The sequence below is a fragment of the Nanorana parkeri genome, unplaced genomic scaffold (assembly GCF_000935625.1).
Source record: "Nanorana parkeri isolate BGI_ZX_2015 unplaced genomic scaffold, ASM93562v1 scaffold203, whole genome shotgun sequence".
Classification (NCBI taxonomy): domain Eukaryota; kingdom Metazoa; phylum Chordata; class Amphibia; order Anura; family Dicroglossidae; genus Nanorana; species Nanorana parkeri.
This window is the reverse complement of record NW_017306471.1, coordinates 928,757-945,068: the sequence shown is the minus strand read 5'-3', so window position 1 is coordinate 945,068 and position 16,312 is coordinate 928,757. Positions and strand designations below refer to the sequence as shown.

General features: G+C 41.9%; 1 protein-coding gene across 1 annotated transcript in view; it reads right to left on the bottom strand.

The window, feature by feature from the left end:
- The window catches only part of ANXA6 (annexin A6), an 84,057-nt gene that overhangs the window by 53,202 nt on the left and 14,543 nt on the right, over positions 1-16,312 (bottom strand). Inside the window, exons 2-3 of the mRNA XM_018555595.1 lie at positions 12,765-12,813; positions 2,903-2,993 (exon numbers count right to left, since the gene is read on the bottom strand). Of these exons, the coding sequence (XP_018411097.1) occupies positions 2,903-2,993; positions 12,765-12,776 (103 nt within the window). The 5' untranslated portion in view covers positions 12,777-12,813. The remainder of the gene's footprint in view (positions 1-2,902; positions 2,994-12,764; positions 12,814-16,312) is intronic.

The window sequence follows — 16,312 nt, the reverse complement described above, 5'->3', positions numbered from 1 at the left end:
ACAAAAACTGAAAAAGGTGGAGAAAAAGGCCTGACAAATTCTGGTGATGAAGGTGTCATTCATTTCAATGGTTCCCTAAACGCACCTCACGCCACCACCTGAACATGCGGTACCGCAACTCCATGCATTCCAGTAGGGTGCAATTGCACAAAATTGGGCTGCTGTTTTATACTGAAGTAAACTTTATGTTTGTAACACTCCATTTGTGTATTTTATTTTAAATCAAGGATGGTATTTATTTTTTATACGATTAATTGAAAAAAATAATCGGCCTGCTAATCGTTTATGAAAATAATCGTTAGTTGCAGCCCTAGTGAGAAGCCGCTTACCATACCAGTATGTTTCTGGGTTATGGGAGGAAATAGGAATACCTGAAGGAAAGTTGCAATCATGGGGAGGGCACACAAGTTACAGTACATACATTTATGGCCACATCTGATCCAAGTGTTGCAAGTTAGAAGTGCTAAGCACAATTTAAGCACTGTACATCAATCAGGCTTTACACACTGAGCAGGGCACAGGATGCTTGCAGGAGGGAGAGCAACGAGAGAACTTGTTGTTGTACATCTGCTCCTTCATAAAATCGCAGACTATGGGGTTGTTCTTGACCAAGCTGCTTTATTATTTTAGCTGCAGTAGACAAATGTGAGGTCACATCATGTGCTGGATGTCTGGATTTGAAAACTGCCTAAATAGAAGTATAATTTCTATTGGCAGGAAAGGGACAGACACGTATTTATATAGATATATATATATGTATCTCAGAGTGTTTGTCCTCACTTCCATTTGGAGGGCATAGCAGCAGAATAAAATATTGATTTTGTATTATGTTCAGGATGACTACATATATTTTTGTGACTTCAGGAACCTTAGAAAGCCCAGCCATGTTTTACAATGTGTTATAGGGGGTTGCTGAGCTGCACTGGAATTTAGCTTAACAGAAACCAGATTGATTTTCTTCCACAGACCTAAGCTACTCCTATAAGCTCTAGATGTATTTACAGGTCCGCTCAGACAACGCAGAACACAAAGCTGCCTTTATTTCACAGACGCACTGGAGAAAAAAAAATCTGGATTTAACTGTTTATTGTTACAGCTGCTGCAGTTTGTGCCCGCATGATCAATACTCCTCCAACTTGTTAAAAGCAAAAACTGGTGGATTGCCTCAGACGAGGGCTCCCTGCCCACACCTCTCCCCCTCAATTAAGTCAAGCAAGCAAAAGTAGGGTATTGAGGGTTTTTAGAGAGGTATAAAGGCAATGACCATGTATATATATATAAAACATATATCAAAGGTTTATTGTACATAAAACTCATTGTTAAAACATGAATCCAGTAAGTAAAGGCATTTGCAGTCCATACATATCCTTCAACACTAATTGAAGGATAGCTCCACTATCCAGACTGCACAAATCTACATGTATGGACTGCGAAAATGCCTTTACACTGGATTCATGTTTTAACTATGAGTTTTATGTACAATACACTTTTGATATATGTTTTATATATATATACATGGCCATTGCCTTGACACCTCTCTAAAAACCCTCCATACCCTACTTTTGCTTGCTCCTCCAACTTGTACAGTTAATGTTTTATGGATTCATTTAAAAAACAGGATTGCCCACAGCAAGTAATCAGGTTCCAGATACCTTTTTCTTAGAATGGCATTTTGAAGCAGACCATTTGTGTGAAAAGGTAGAAAAGAAAAAGTAATTTCTCCACATATAAAATACACAAATTAACACAGCTCTGTATTCATTGATATGTCCATTTTTTACATGCAAGCTGTGTAAGCATCTGAATTTGACCGATTATAAACCTCTCGCAGTCCCTGTACAGCAGAACTCAGACTGATAGGAGAGATCAGAGTACACATTGTCTCACTGTCTGGTCACAGGAATGGTAGGAGACATGTAAGTGAAACTGAACTGCAGCAGAGAAAAATAAGGTCTCATTCCCTGACAGACAGGGCTATGTTGTGTGGCACAGCTGTGTAGCTCTTTGCATGGAGTTCAGCTTTAGGAAAAGTCTGCTGTCAATGCCAGCGTGAATGGTAAGCAGAGTGGGGATCTGAGGCTGTGGCCCTGCATAACTTCCTGTAAAAGAGGTCCATTTCTACTGCACAGAACATCCATCTCTTAGAGTCGAATCTCTGATGCACTGAGCCTAGCTGCTCCCATTAGCATCAGAGGAAGTATGGCCATAGGACCACATGAGAAGGGAGGTACTGGTCTTTTTATAGCAAAGTGTATATTCTGATTTATATTATAGACTTATATTCTCATCTGGTGCCACAAGGAGTCCTCTAATGATCGTGCTGGCCCTTTACGACACACACTTATTGATATATACAGTCTTTGTCTTCAAAATTGAATCTGAACTCGAGGAATTATCTTTTTTTCAAACTTACATTAGTTCAGCTTGGTTACATCTAATTCTTCATATCTCACATCCAGAGGCATGCTGGGGATGCAGAAATTCACTGTAGTAGTGCAACATTCAACCTGTTCTCTGACTGAAGAAGGTGTGTTCATCGAAAAACATAGAAGACGTTCTCTGAATGGTGGATGTGCCGAGCAAGCACTCTCTGCGTTCAATATACAGGCGGCAAGTCACTCGAGCAGCACCCGGAAGAGACCAGTGCTGACTGTATGTAGCACAGACTACTACAGTGAATCTCAGCCTCCCATCTTCTTTCCAGATGTGAGATATGAAGAATTAGATGTAACCAAGCTAGATCAATGTAAGTTTGAATAAAATATAATTCCTGGAGTTCAGCTTTAAATAAATAGCCACTTATAGATAAAGTAAATGACATCACTCAGCACCAACAGTGAGACAATGATCATAACTCATTTTTAGATACTATTCTTATTAATATTATATTGTTGTCACTCACCAAAGCCTTTCATAGCTTTGTAGAGGGTTTCAGCATCTTGGCTGGCATCAAAGTCAGGATAATCCTTCACAGATCCTCTGTAACGACCAACCTGCAACCAAAAGAAACACCACTGGAATGAGCAAACAAAAGACAAAAAAGTTTAATTGCTATAGCACTGATATTTTTTACACTACACTTTACTAGTATTGAACAATCCATATCGGTCAGGAGTGAAAATCAATCACCCCTTTTAGTACAGTCATACATGGATGCACAAGGCCATACTGGAGAGAAGCCAACTAGCTTAGCAGTATGGTATTAAATTATAGAGGAAAACCATCACAGGTGGTTGCGGACAGCAGTGGAATGGAAGCGTGTACAAAGCAAGGTCAGGCTGACAGGTGCCACATCTGTCCACTGCTGTTCATATGTGATACATATGAACAGCACTGGACTCTATAGATTACATTATATAGATAACACTGTGTGATATTTTAACAGTGACGCACATCCAGCGGATACCTGCTGCTAAGTCACCTGTCCCCAGACACATGCGAACAGCACCAGACTGCTGCAGGTCTAGTCAGACTGTCATTGCTTGGTACAGGCTGAGCGGCCACCGCTGTCCAGTACCACCTGTCATTGTAGCTGCAAGAATCTGCAGATTCTTGCTGCATGTGGGCACTAAAAGCCCATGTGATTGAGGCCTTGGACACTGGACTCTGTAGATTGCATTATATAGATATCATTCCTCCAGGAGGCAAGCCTCGTTCTGAGGCTACTCTAGAGATCACATGACCTTCCTCCAGGAGGCAAGCCTCACTCTGAAACTTTACCAACTGATATCTTACTGGAAAGGTTTACTCAGAGTAAACCTTTCAGGGAGAAAATGCCTCTCTTGCGGATGTCAGGGAGCCGCTATCTAATAGAGGGAGACTCCCTGAACATCAGGGAGACTTGAGATCCCTGCACTGTGTGATATTTTAACAGTGACTAGTACATATTTTGTCAGAGAGATAAAAATTATACAACTTCTGCACCGTAATTGGTAATTATGTATGTATCCAGCAGAGGGCGCCACCTGCTTACCAGAAAAGTTCATAAGGACTCTGCAACGTGTTAGCACATTTTACAATTCTTTAGATACAGAACAATGAGGGGAATTTATCAAAACTGGATCAGATTTGCACTGCAACCAATCAGCTTCTATCTCTCATTTTCAAATCTCAACTGAGCAACCTGAAGAGAGAAGCTGCTTGGTTGCCATGTGCAACTGCTCCAGTTTCTGTCTGCTCCAGTTTTCATAAATGCCCCCCAATGTGTGTAGTGGTGTTCTGGATGATAATGTGGTGTGCTAAGATATTAAAAATGCTGAGCCTGATTTATAGAAGATCGATAATGTGAATGCTTTGTTCACAGATATATATAAATAAAGCCATTTTATAGATAAGTAAGTGTGTTCAGATGTCTGGTTCCTGTGACCCAGCCATGGCTTCTGTGCACTCAATGTTACCGGCATGTCCGCATTATCTGATTACCTTTTCCCGCCGTAACACTACCGCTTGTGAGTCTGGTGTTACAGCTGCAATCCCGGATCATCTTTACTAGGCTGATAACCCATTGTTGTCCATGATAGCTACATGAGTCTCATCCAACAAGAAACACATTACAGGAAAGTCTTCTACTCTTACAAAGTGGGGGTCATCCATTATTATATAGCTCATACCTGTCCATGAGGACACTGTATAAAGGCAAAGTAATAGTTTGTCCTTGCTCCTGCAGCCTACTGGGGTATATGATGGGGATATCTCAGGAGGCAGCAAGAACAGGGACACATCATTCTTGACTATGTGAGGATGGCATTGGGGAAAAAGAAGAAAACATCTCTTAACTGCACAGAAAATTGGGGGGGGGGGGTTCAGGCAAAGTGATTTAGTGGACTAGGTCCACTTTAAAGTGAACCTGCGCTTTGTCCATACTAAACAGAATGACGTATTCTCTGACAGACAATAAAAGACATACTCAGCTAGATTCACTAACTAACACACCAGGATAAGTAACTTTATTTTAGCCGTTTAACTTTATTTTTCAAATTCTAATTGGACTCTGCTGAAAATAACTGTCACTCTGTAGAAAATAAAGATCCATATCCTGGTATGTTAGTTGTGTAAATGGAACCTATAGACATATATGTATTCCAGCTTTATGTAGAGCTGCTTGTCTGGAGTTCAGTTTCTAAAAATCTAACGGTTTGTAATTTACAATACAAACCTAAGTGTGAAACTAAAAAACCAATCATCTCTATACAATTGTCTGCGTAGTGTGGAAAGTCAGCGGTTTGGCCTTCATGTAAATGATGGCTGATTTTACATGTATGTATACCATATATGAATACACATCACCTTATCCTGCACTGCAATTGTGAAATCAAAAAGTTTCCTGTGTAAATGACTAGGTTGCCTAGCAACACAAACACAACAGGATGCCGTAGTGAGGGGCACGTGCCAGTCATACTTTACTGTTCCCCGCCAGAGAAACCGCACATCACTTAGACTTACATTTACATTGTTCTCTTTTTGAAAGGCTGAAATAAATGTGAAGGTGACTATTTTTATTCTAAATAGTCTAATCAGGGGGTGTTCATGTTTTAAAAGTGTTACCACCTATGTAAAGTCTGTAATTATATACTGTATGTACATGTGAGCAGCCATATTTAATAATTACACATGCCGGCTCTGCAAACTACGGTAATATTTGTGCACCACTGCTCTCTTTATCATAGCCCATATTACCAAGTCTGTTAGTCAGGTATGTAGATCGTCGATAAGGTAAACGACTGGACAACTTCCCTCTTTAGGGTTTTTCCCTTAAGCAGGGGTAGACAACTCCGGCCCTCCAGCTGTTGGAACTACAAGTCCCATGAGGCATTGCAAGCCACTTTGACAGCCCAAGGCATGACTTCCAGAGGCAAGATTGGATTTGTAATTTCAGCTGGAGGGTCAGAGTTTGACACTCTCCCTTAAGGCCCCGTTCACTTCAGACAGAATCTGGAGCAGTTGAATTTGACAACACAATTCAATAAATGCTGTAAATGTTGTCTTCACTAAAGATAAAGGGGGGAATTTATCAAAACTGGAGCAAACAAAATCTGGAGCAGTTTCCCAGGGCAACCAATTAGCTTCTCTCTCTCATTTTCAAATCTTACATGAGCAAACTGAAGAGAGAAGCTGATAGGTTGCCATGGGCAACTGCTCCAGATTTAGTTTGCTCCAGTTTTGATAAGTTCCCTTCACAATGTTTATCTATGTTGCCAATACACACTGTTTAACCCCCCTATCCCATATATACCATTTTGGCTTACTCATAGAGACCAGCTGTTAAAATATTTTCCTTCCTCCTTATTCCTGTGACACTTGCTGTGCAGCCCTGCCTGGCTCTGCATAGTTTTAGCAAAGAAACGCCTTCATTGGGTCCTCTTCCTACTGCTCATTCCTAGTCATAAATGGGGCCATGGGACGCATGCACAGTAGGAGAAGGACCCGGTCTGGACCAGTGTTAATTTTGACGACAAATTTCAATTTGGTTTTAGTTTAAGTCTTTGACTAAAATGCCATTTTTGTTTTAGTCGTATTTTAGTCATCTGAATAGTTTTAGTCAACTAAATCTAATGGGTTTATTTGAAGTGTAATGCATTATTTAAGCAATTCTGTAGAATTTCCAAACTCATATACCGTATTTTTCGCTCCATAAGACGCACTTTTTTCCCCCCAAAAGGAGGGGGAAAATGTGCCTGCGTCTTATGGAGCGAATCCCGACGCCCGAGACATGCAGTTTCGGGCGCCGGGCGAGTAGTAGGAGCCACTGCTCTTCTCTTTCTCCCTGACGCTAACATGTCTGTACAATTTGTGCACTGGTGTCCCACTGGGTACCTCAGTAGGTTATTATGCAGTTGTGCATATCTCCCTACTACATCCTTCTGTCATGAGAATACCAGCCCATAGGCTTCTTGTTCTGAACTGGTATCCTGGAGGCTGGGGCTGCGCACTGCTTTTTTTATTAGTGGTTTTAAAAAATAGTGATATAATTAGTAATTATCAGTGAATGAGATGCTGGGGGATTTCAGTAAGTATTCAATGATCTTTACTGACTGTATCCTAATGCAAGAAAAAACCCATCTGGCATTTCAAGGTTTAATCTGTGTGGTTTTATCTGCTCTTTCTCCAATCAGCCTGTAAAGTCACAAGGCTGTCTTCCTGTCTGCAGCCCAGCTGTAAGAGCATGCTGCTTCCAGCTGTCTGTTGCTCTACATTAAAATCTTCATTGTCTATCTCAGCAAACCACTGATCACAGGGAAGTGTTATACAAAAGAAAAATAACATTGGCTTTACGCTCTTCAATTCCTAAACGATCAGACACTCCCACAACTCCACCATGGTTCTGGGACACATACATCCACTATGCAGCATCTGTCACTTGACCTTCTGGAAACGTCATCTTATTATTTTACCAGTAAAACAAACCAAATGAATGTTTCTTACACTATTGTAACCAGGGCCGTGCGGTCAGAGGAGGCAGGCCTCACCTAATATTATGGAAGAAAAAGCTGAGAGTTTTTTCTCTATTCAGACCGGCTTCCAACAGGTTACACAGCAGGGAAAGCCTCCCCACTGTGTAACCTGTCATGGATGGAATGCTGACTGTTGATTACAGCCGGCGCTGCCCCACTGCTTGTGTAACCTAACTTAGTGAGGCAAGAGCTGCAACAGCCTCTACTTGGTGTTAGAGGCTTGAGCTCTGTGGATGGTTTGGACCAATGGCAACGCGCCATTGGTCCAAGCTGTCCAATCAAAAAAAAGAAAACAAAAACACTGAGGACATCAATCTCGATGCCTCACCAGTTACGAGCAAGTGAGGGACAGGGAGGCTCCTCCCTGTCTTCTCCTGCTTTCTGATTGGCCAGAAAGCGGCTTCATGCTCCCTCGTCACCTCATGACGAGGGAGCATGGAGCCGGCTTCACAGCCAATCAGAAAGCAGGGCGTCTCATCATTACACAGCGCCCGGTTTCCTGATTGGCCAGAAAGCTGGCTCTATGCTTTCTCGTCATTTAGTGAAGAGAAGCATGGGGACGGCTTTCCGGCTAATCAGGAAGCCAGGTGGCGAGTCATTACACTCCGCCTGGCTCCCTTAATGTGACTTCCGGTATCGGTATTCGGTATCGGCGAGTACCGGATAAAAAAATATCGGTACTTGATATCGAAATACCGATATCGGTGCTCCCCTAGCCAACATGCATTGAAATGCATGTTACATGCATTTTTCATGTGTGCCAATAAAGTCTATAGGGCCAAACACACAATGATGCATTTGAAATATGCACCTGTATTATTTTGTCCAATGCATAACGCCACTCGGCACATGTGTAAACGGGCCCCATAGAGAAGAATAACAATCTTCTTGTTGTGCCTTATTGTGCATTGGGCAATGCGCCTTAATTTGCACAGATTTTTGCATAGCTCTTCCTAGTTTATGTTGTGAGTATGGTCAGGAAGGTGGCCACCTCATCCCCTCAAAATCAAACACATAAAATGCCAGTAAGGTACTTACAGGGCTATTCACAAAAGGGTGAAGAGTTTGGAGGAGGCAGGAGAAGTGAACAATCTAGGACAAATGAGCTGATTTGGAAAAATTATCCAATTCAGCTCACTTTCCAGTTCAGCTATGTTGTCCTAGATTGTTCCCTTCTCCTGCCTTCTCCAAACTCTGTGAATAGACGGACCTGTTATTGAATCTAATTACCACCTTGTCAGCCACAGAATCTGTGTAATTCATTTGTGTTTGACCAGTTTTGGGTGGCCACCTCATCCCTTTAAAACCAAAGAAAAAAAGATTTCCCATTAGTTGTATTAGGTAATTTCTGTTGACCTCAATTTTCATGTTTTCACTTCCCCGTTATGAATATTATTCAGATGATTTTACTTTCTCTTACTTTTCTACAAGAAGTTCCGTATTTCTCCCATTGCTTGGAGGAAGCTTGCAAAGCTAAATGTCTGACTCCGTTTGGCACCAAGTGCTGGGTGGAGGAAAACTACACGATCGCCCTTTGACCTCATTACTAACCTCAGTGTAACAATTTAATGTATTTGTTTTATAAAACAGAAGAGGACCACGCTTCCGATCTTTCTGTAGGATACATTTCAGGTTCCAATTGTATCTAACTCATAATACTATGAGGGGGATTTATCAATACTGGAGCATACAGAATCTGTAGCAGTTGCCCATGGCAACCAATAAGCATCCACCTTTCAAACCTTAACTGAAAAACTGAAGAGAGAAGCTGATTGGTTGCCATAGACAACTGCTCCAGATTCTTATCCAGTTTTGATAAATTCCTCCCATTGGTTGCCACTATATTAAAACATAACTACCTTTGGGCAATATATATGTATGCTCTTGGGATAACATAAATTAAGACATTGCCATTTTGTATACAATAGATCACAAATGTACATTTTGCTTCCTTCACAGGGCTGTGACTTCTTCCTCAGCCAGCTCACGGGTTACATTCAAATCATTGACATAAAGAGCACAGGCAGGGTAATAAATGAGTTGCTTTCTGTCATAAGGTTATGTCCATTGCAGAAGGAGAAGTGTTCACTGTGCCTAGCTGAACAGGCAATAGCCAACATTCTGAGGGTGACAACACTGCTCCACCATCAACACCATAGTGAGGCTGTGTTGTCACCCTGCTACAGCAAGTGGCTGGGGCACAATTTTAAAATGTATATTAATTCAGCAAAGCAGGGGAGCACAGGAAAATAATGCCAATGCAGCACTTCAATGATAGATATGTTCTTATATTCTGATGACATGTAATCTTTAAAAGGAGAGCCTTGAGCTGTTGTTTAGCAGCAATAAATATGGTATATATCAAAATAACAACTTCACTGCCCGGACCATCCTCCACTTTACAGCAATTAATAGTAAGACAAATCCCTGCAGTATTTACCTATCCTGCGGAAAGTCCTGCTTCAGGCTCCCACAGCAGCCAACAATCGGATCTCAAATGAAGGCGGGATCAGAGTTCAGCCAGAGCTGCTGATTACAAATCTGTCCCTACCTGTCAGTTTTCTGAGACCCCCGTCACCTTAGATCATGTGACCAATGCCTGCGCATCTGGTCATATGACCAGCAACTGTAGGATACCATAGCAGCATTTTCTGCAAAACAATTATTCTGGTATATTTTTTTTAGACTTTATTATTGCAAGAAGCAGGACGGCCAAGACAGAGCGGCTGATTTTGGCATACGCCTACTTTAAAACCTAAGAATGTAGATATTTTTGATATTTTAGAATAAAACATTTGAAATGGGGTCATACAGTCTGCTGCCTCTCGTGCGACCTCTACATATTTTCTTGGCAGAATAAGATTCCTGTCTCTCCAATCTCTGAATCATCTTGGTTGACTCACTACTATAAATATCCCATCTTGGGGAGATGTGACACGCTTAGCATGCCTTGGCACAAGATCTTAAATAGGCTGTGCTGGGAAATGACTGGCTTTCTCTATACTCTATTACTCGACACCAAGAACACATTCTAAGAATACAAACTATTCATCCTAGTATTGGAAGTTATGTGAAAGATACAAGTTATGTAATCAGAACGTAATAAAACACGGAATGCTGACACAGCCCAACTAACCCATACAGAAGCTTATTGAATAAGTGCAAAGAAAAGTGATGATGTCTACATTTACATTAGTCTGATCAGAGAATGACTTCTAATTGGTTGCTGGAGAAAAGTGCACTCCATCACCTTGGGTGGACCCAGTCACGGGTCCACCCAAGCCATTCTCATGCTAATTAATATTATGGCAATGACTGTCAAACACTTGTCACCAGTTCTCATGGACCTGCTATGCTGTCTCCTGACCAGTTAGCCAATCAGTTCACTATCTGGATTCTGTAAACAAAACTTTTGTGCTAACTTCAGTCCCCTATTGTCACGGTGGGCCCAATCAGGGCACCCTTTGTTTTTGGAAGCATTGAAGTAACACCTTTCTTATACAAAAAGCAAATCCCTTTCTAGATATTTACTCTCTGAACTGGAGAATTACAATATCAGATTGGCTGGTGCAGGTCCACTTTTCTTAACTTTACTTTTCATAATGTCATTCTATAATGAGGATACCAATGTTACCACCTTTTAGCAATAAATCAGCTCAAATTTATATTTACATCCCTGAATAAATGATCTTTTTGTAACTGGATATAAGGTGCATACAGTTAAATGATACACAATGTTGACACACCGCAGTGACTAATGCCTTATGGCATAAAGATTCAGTAAGACAAAGCAAGCCACAAAGCAGGCTGTGTTGTCTTCTTTCTGTACCTAGCCTATAGGCCTTTCGGAATATTTTTTTTATATATTAAAAGTTTATTTGTAAAGCAAATATTGTTTACATATAGTTAAAACTTAAATGTATAGCCCATTTCTAACAAAATGTTTTATATTGTTTTGAATGGAGTGATGGCCAATCTCCCCGATGTGGACAAAGACTAAAAAAAAGACACATTTTTAGTAGAATGGTGAAAGGTTAGAACTTCTGACAATGTTTTTATTACTGTCCATGCCTTCTGATGCCCGAACCCCTTACTTCCCGTACGGATGTCACAGAGACAGGAAGTAAGGGAACACTGAAATAAAATTTACCAAAAATCATTATAGCTGCTGTTTAAACTAGCTAATTGAATGGAAATCTGCTGTGAATAGAAACACGTGTTGCCGACATTTTTACATCTAAGGCTGGGCACACACCTTACAACCATCGCAAGACTTTTGTCTTGCGATGGTTGTAAGGTACTTAAAAAAACGTACGATCTGCCTATCTTGCATAGGCAGATCGTACTTGCGACGATCGTAAGCCACGCCCACTGAGGTGCGGGCTTCCGATGACCGCAATGCCGAACGGGCAGTGTGCGCTTGCGCACACCGGCCCGTCCGGCTTTTATCTCACGAAAATGCTACACACCCGCCGTACATCGTACGATGCTCGGTGGGTTTTGAAACATGTTCGTAAGTTTAAAGTCGTGTGACCTTACAGTAGTAGAGGTCGCACGGCTTCCACACACCTTACGACAATCGTACGATTATCGTAAGCTGTGTGGGGACCTTCAGAAACCAGGTAAAAGTGATGAACCCAACTCCACCTACAATAATCTCATTACCAAGCAGACCCAGGAATTTTCTGAGCACAAAACTCTGAATAAAGAGGGCAAGGAAAACTCACACAGAATTAACAATAATAATCAGGCATCAGAATCATGACATCGTATTTTCGTGTTAGAGATTCAAAAGGTTTCTCAAGCCAAAGCAAACTATCTCTTGACTGGTGTAACTCAGTCTTTTCTAAAGTTTTCAATATTGCTGTGTGCTTGTAGTTGGAACAGCCAATCACAAAAATGGTACATTGTGCATCTTGCACCCTAAATAGTGTACCAAGGAGATAGTATTTGCATTTGCGAGGTGGGAATACTTAGCTGGAAGTAAGCTGCTTGTGCAAACATTTAGGTGAAGATTTATAACTCTTCCACCCGGCCATACGCTGAACAAATTATGTTTGCACAGCATTCCCAGCACTAGATGGAGCTGAGAAGCACAGGAAATTATTAGTCTCCTCGGCTCCATCTAGTGGCAGGAATGCCTTGCAAATGGAATTTACCCAGCAAATAGCTGGATGGAAGAGTTATAAATCATCCCCTTATGTATCTGACACAACTTTCCTTAAAGTGAAATAACCACTGTGCTTATAAGATGTAATATAAACTGTATCTGGATAAATATCTTCTATCCCCACCCCTCTTCCAAGTCTTTACCTTTGATGACATGATGCTCCTGCCGAGATCAATGAGCAGTTATAAAGATCTGTTAAGAAACAAAAGAGTATACATTCAGTATTTGTTTAACAAACTACACAACAAAGAACAATAATAGAAAAACATAGTGTAACAATATCGGAAATCACATGTGCTTTGCGAGATATGCCCCAGAAGGGAAAGTCAATGGGCAAAGGACTAGTCACCAGTATTGCCTGTGGTCTGCCTGCAGCTGTTCCTTTTCTACATAGCTGACCTACCATGCCTTGTTCTGTACTGTGTCTCTGTGTGAAGGCAGCCATTTTGGTAGAGCAGCAGGGCTTTGTTGTGTCATATCAAAGCAGCACCTTAGATAAGCTCACTGCAGCTATATAACTATTGGACAAAACAGGAGTGCTTAGGTCACATGTCAGAAAGAGTACTGCTACTGTATATCAAATGAGGAAATCAAAGCAAAAGGTAGATTTTTACCAGTACTGCTTACACACAATTAACATTTCTAAATGTTCCCTATAATATAGCAAATATTCACTTTATGACATCAAGTCCACTTTAAACACAAGCAACAGGGCTTGTGTACATGAGCATTTGTCTACATCTGGACTGCTCTTCTTCCTCATACAAGTCAATGTAAATGCAAAAGCAACTGAAAGAAAGTCAGGCACAGTGCAAAGCAACTCATGTGTTAATTATAAGCATCTCAGAAGCAAGTCCATAGGAGATCAAAGCTACTTAAACACTGGTACAAAGTTAAAGCAACACAAAAGCATACTGCATTAGACTTGCTTCCCAGTCTGAAGCCAATGTACGTGTAGCACCCTGTAAGCAGGAGTGCTTAGTAAATGTAGAATTGTCAGATTGTAAATCTTATACTGATCTAATAGTCTAAGCTCAGTTGGTTTCCCCTATCAGTCTGTTATTGTTTGCATCTGCCTGCTGCTGGGTCTATCCTTGCCCCAGAGCAGAGTAACCAATGAGAGATTGTTATAAAAATCTATGTCTCCCTGGCCAATCACTAGAAGGTTCATGGCCAGTGGTGCATGCTGGGAGAGGACATAAAAATGTGGGGCGGACCACGTGAGGCTCTGTTTCTCCCCTGGGACCTACCTGAGGGGAGGCTGCTACTGACTGTCCGATTTGGCTAGGCCTAAAGCCTAGGGGACTCGCCATGTACTCAGACTGAGGCCTGAGTCTGGGGGGCCAGTGGCTGACACTAAGGATGAAGATGACAGAGTAACTTCAATAGGATGAGGAACCTGAGAAGTGAGCCTCTGTTATGACTGGAGGGTATGTTCTTGAATGGACTGGTGACTTCTGATTCATTCACATTTGGCTTAAAGGTCCTAGTCTACGGAGGGACAGCTGTATGTTCCGGCGTGTGTGCTGTGCGGGGATCAGAATACAACAGGCGGCTGCCTGTCATTGACAGCGTGGCTTTCGATGATCGCAAGTACGATCTGCTCGTCCAAGGTGGACAGATCGTATGAGCTTTCAATAAGCATACGACCATCGCAAGACAAAAGTCTTGCGATGGTCGTAAGGTGTATGGGCACCTTTAGCCTGATGGAGGCAGAGCCGATATCCGTCTCTGCAGGCAGCCGGTGATGTTGAACGTTTCTTAAACCCGAGCGCCCAAACTGCAATACTAAACTTATTTTCAGCGCTGGCACTTTGAGATAAATAAATTGATTTTGCGTCGCAGTTTGGGCACTCGGGTTCAAAAAGGTTCACCATCACTGTCCTAGTCTGTGATGGCAGCAGATACTTTGTTCTACCATGTAAAGAGGTTCCTAGCCCTAAACCTCTCTCCCTGAAGTTCTACAATAAACTTTATTCAGCATCACATCTACAGTCTGGATCTCACTTTATCATTTGCCACAGAGGGTGGTAAATGCTATCAGAGCAGCCAGGTTGCTAAAAATCCCAGACAGGCTAGGACACCCGTTCATCCAGCAGCTCCTTTCAAGGCTGAGCGCTACATACACAAATTTGTAAATGTGTCTACAGACATGACATTATGCTCACCCGATCCAGTCATTCAGATAAGTCCATCATTTGATTGGGACACTGAAGCTTTACAATAGAATTCACTTGGGAAAAAACCTAATATTTCTGTCCTTGGCTTGGGGAAGAGTTCTTTAAAGAGCTGTGAAAACATGGGGTAGTCTTTACCAGAAACTGGTGTAAGCTAAGTAGAATGTTAAAAAAGAGAAACCTCCCCTCTTGGAGCTTGTGAGATCTTGTGAGGAAAAGCTTCTTCTAAACAGAGTAGTGTGCAGCGCATGCGCGAGAAGAGGTGCAACTTCATCGGTGGGCTGATGACTTTTTTTAAATGGCATTATTATAATTGTATTATTATATAACAGCTTGCGCAGTGCTATACAATATACATGGGATAACAACCTGCAGGGGACATAGACTGCTTAGACTGAAGGAGGCAGGCCAGTACTACTAACTTTATTAGTTGTAGTAGGAAGATTTCACAATAGAATAATGTTACTTTTTTCAGTATAATAGAGAAGGTTTAGAACCTCTGCCAGGTTATTATTATACTGTATCTGTGTGTCCAATAACAGCTCTCCTCATTTCTTGCCCTGTTGTCACAAAGATTGACAGTGAAATGCAATATATTCAACAGGGACATAGACATGAATATTTACACTTCCCAAGTCTATCGAAAACTAAAATTGAAAGTTAGAGTCTTGAGTGAAAACCCCTCATTCTGCAGCCTTTAAAATTGAGTTCAAACATATTGTATGTCTAACATTTGCCTTCAGAGGTCTAACGATGGAAAGGATGCCAAGAATATAAGATGTATATAATATACAGGGAGACTGTACATTAACACCATCAATCAGTGAATCACTCCAGCCTGTCTGGGCTGTCCTTGCTCCTGGCTCTTTGATAGTCTTGTGAACCCTTTTAAGGAATATTGTTCACACTGTAGAATCTTGGCTCAGCTCTCACTTTTTTTTGCGGTGAGTGTGAGGCGGGGAGGAGGTGCGGCGTGTGGAGCGTGGATGTGGGCGGGCGGTGAGTGTGAGGCGGGGAGGAGGTGCGGCGTGTGGAGCGTGGATGTGGGCGGGCGGTGAGTGTGAGGCGGGGAGGAGGTGCGGCGTGTGGAGCGTGGATGCGGGCAGGGGGGGCGAGGGGGGGGGGGGGGGGGATGTGTGACTCAACTTTCTTGGAACTGAGCCTGTATTCTGTATGCTGTATAAAGGAGGCTCAGTGTGAAGAGTAGCCCTAAAGTGTACCTGTATGCAATGTTACACTTTACAAAACATGCAGGTTCCTAGCATTACACACACACACACACACACACACACACACACAGGTTGAACCTGATGGGCCTGATGTCCTTATTCAACCTCACCTACTATAACTTTGTAACTTTAAATAATAATAATAATACTAGTCCTGGCTAAGAGAAGACATTTAGAACTTGCTACATTGCTACATTAGAACTTGTTACCTTGCTATTACCTTTTAGGCCCCATTCACACCTATGCGTATTGTAATATGCGCGTCTGTCGCGCGACCGTCACGCG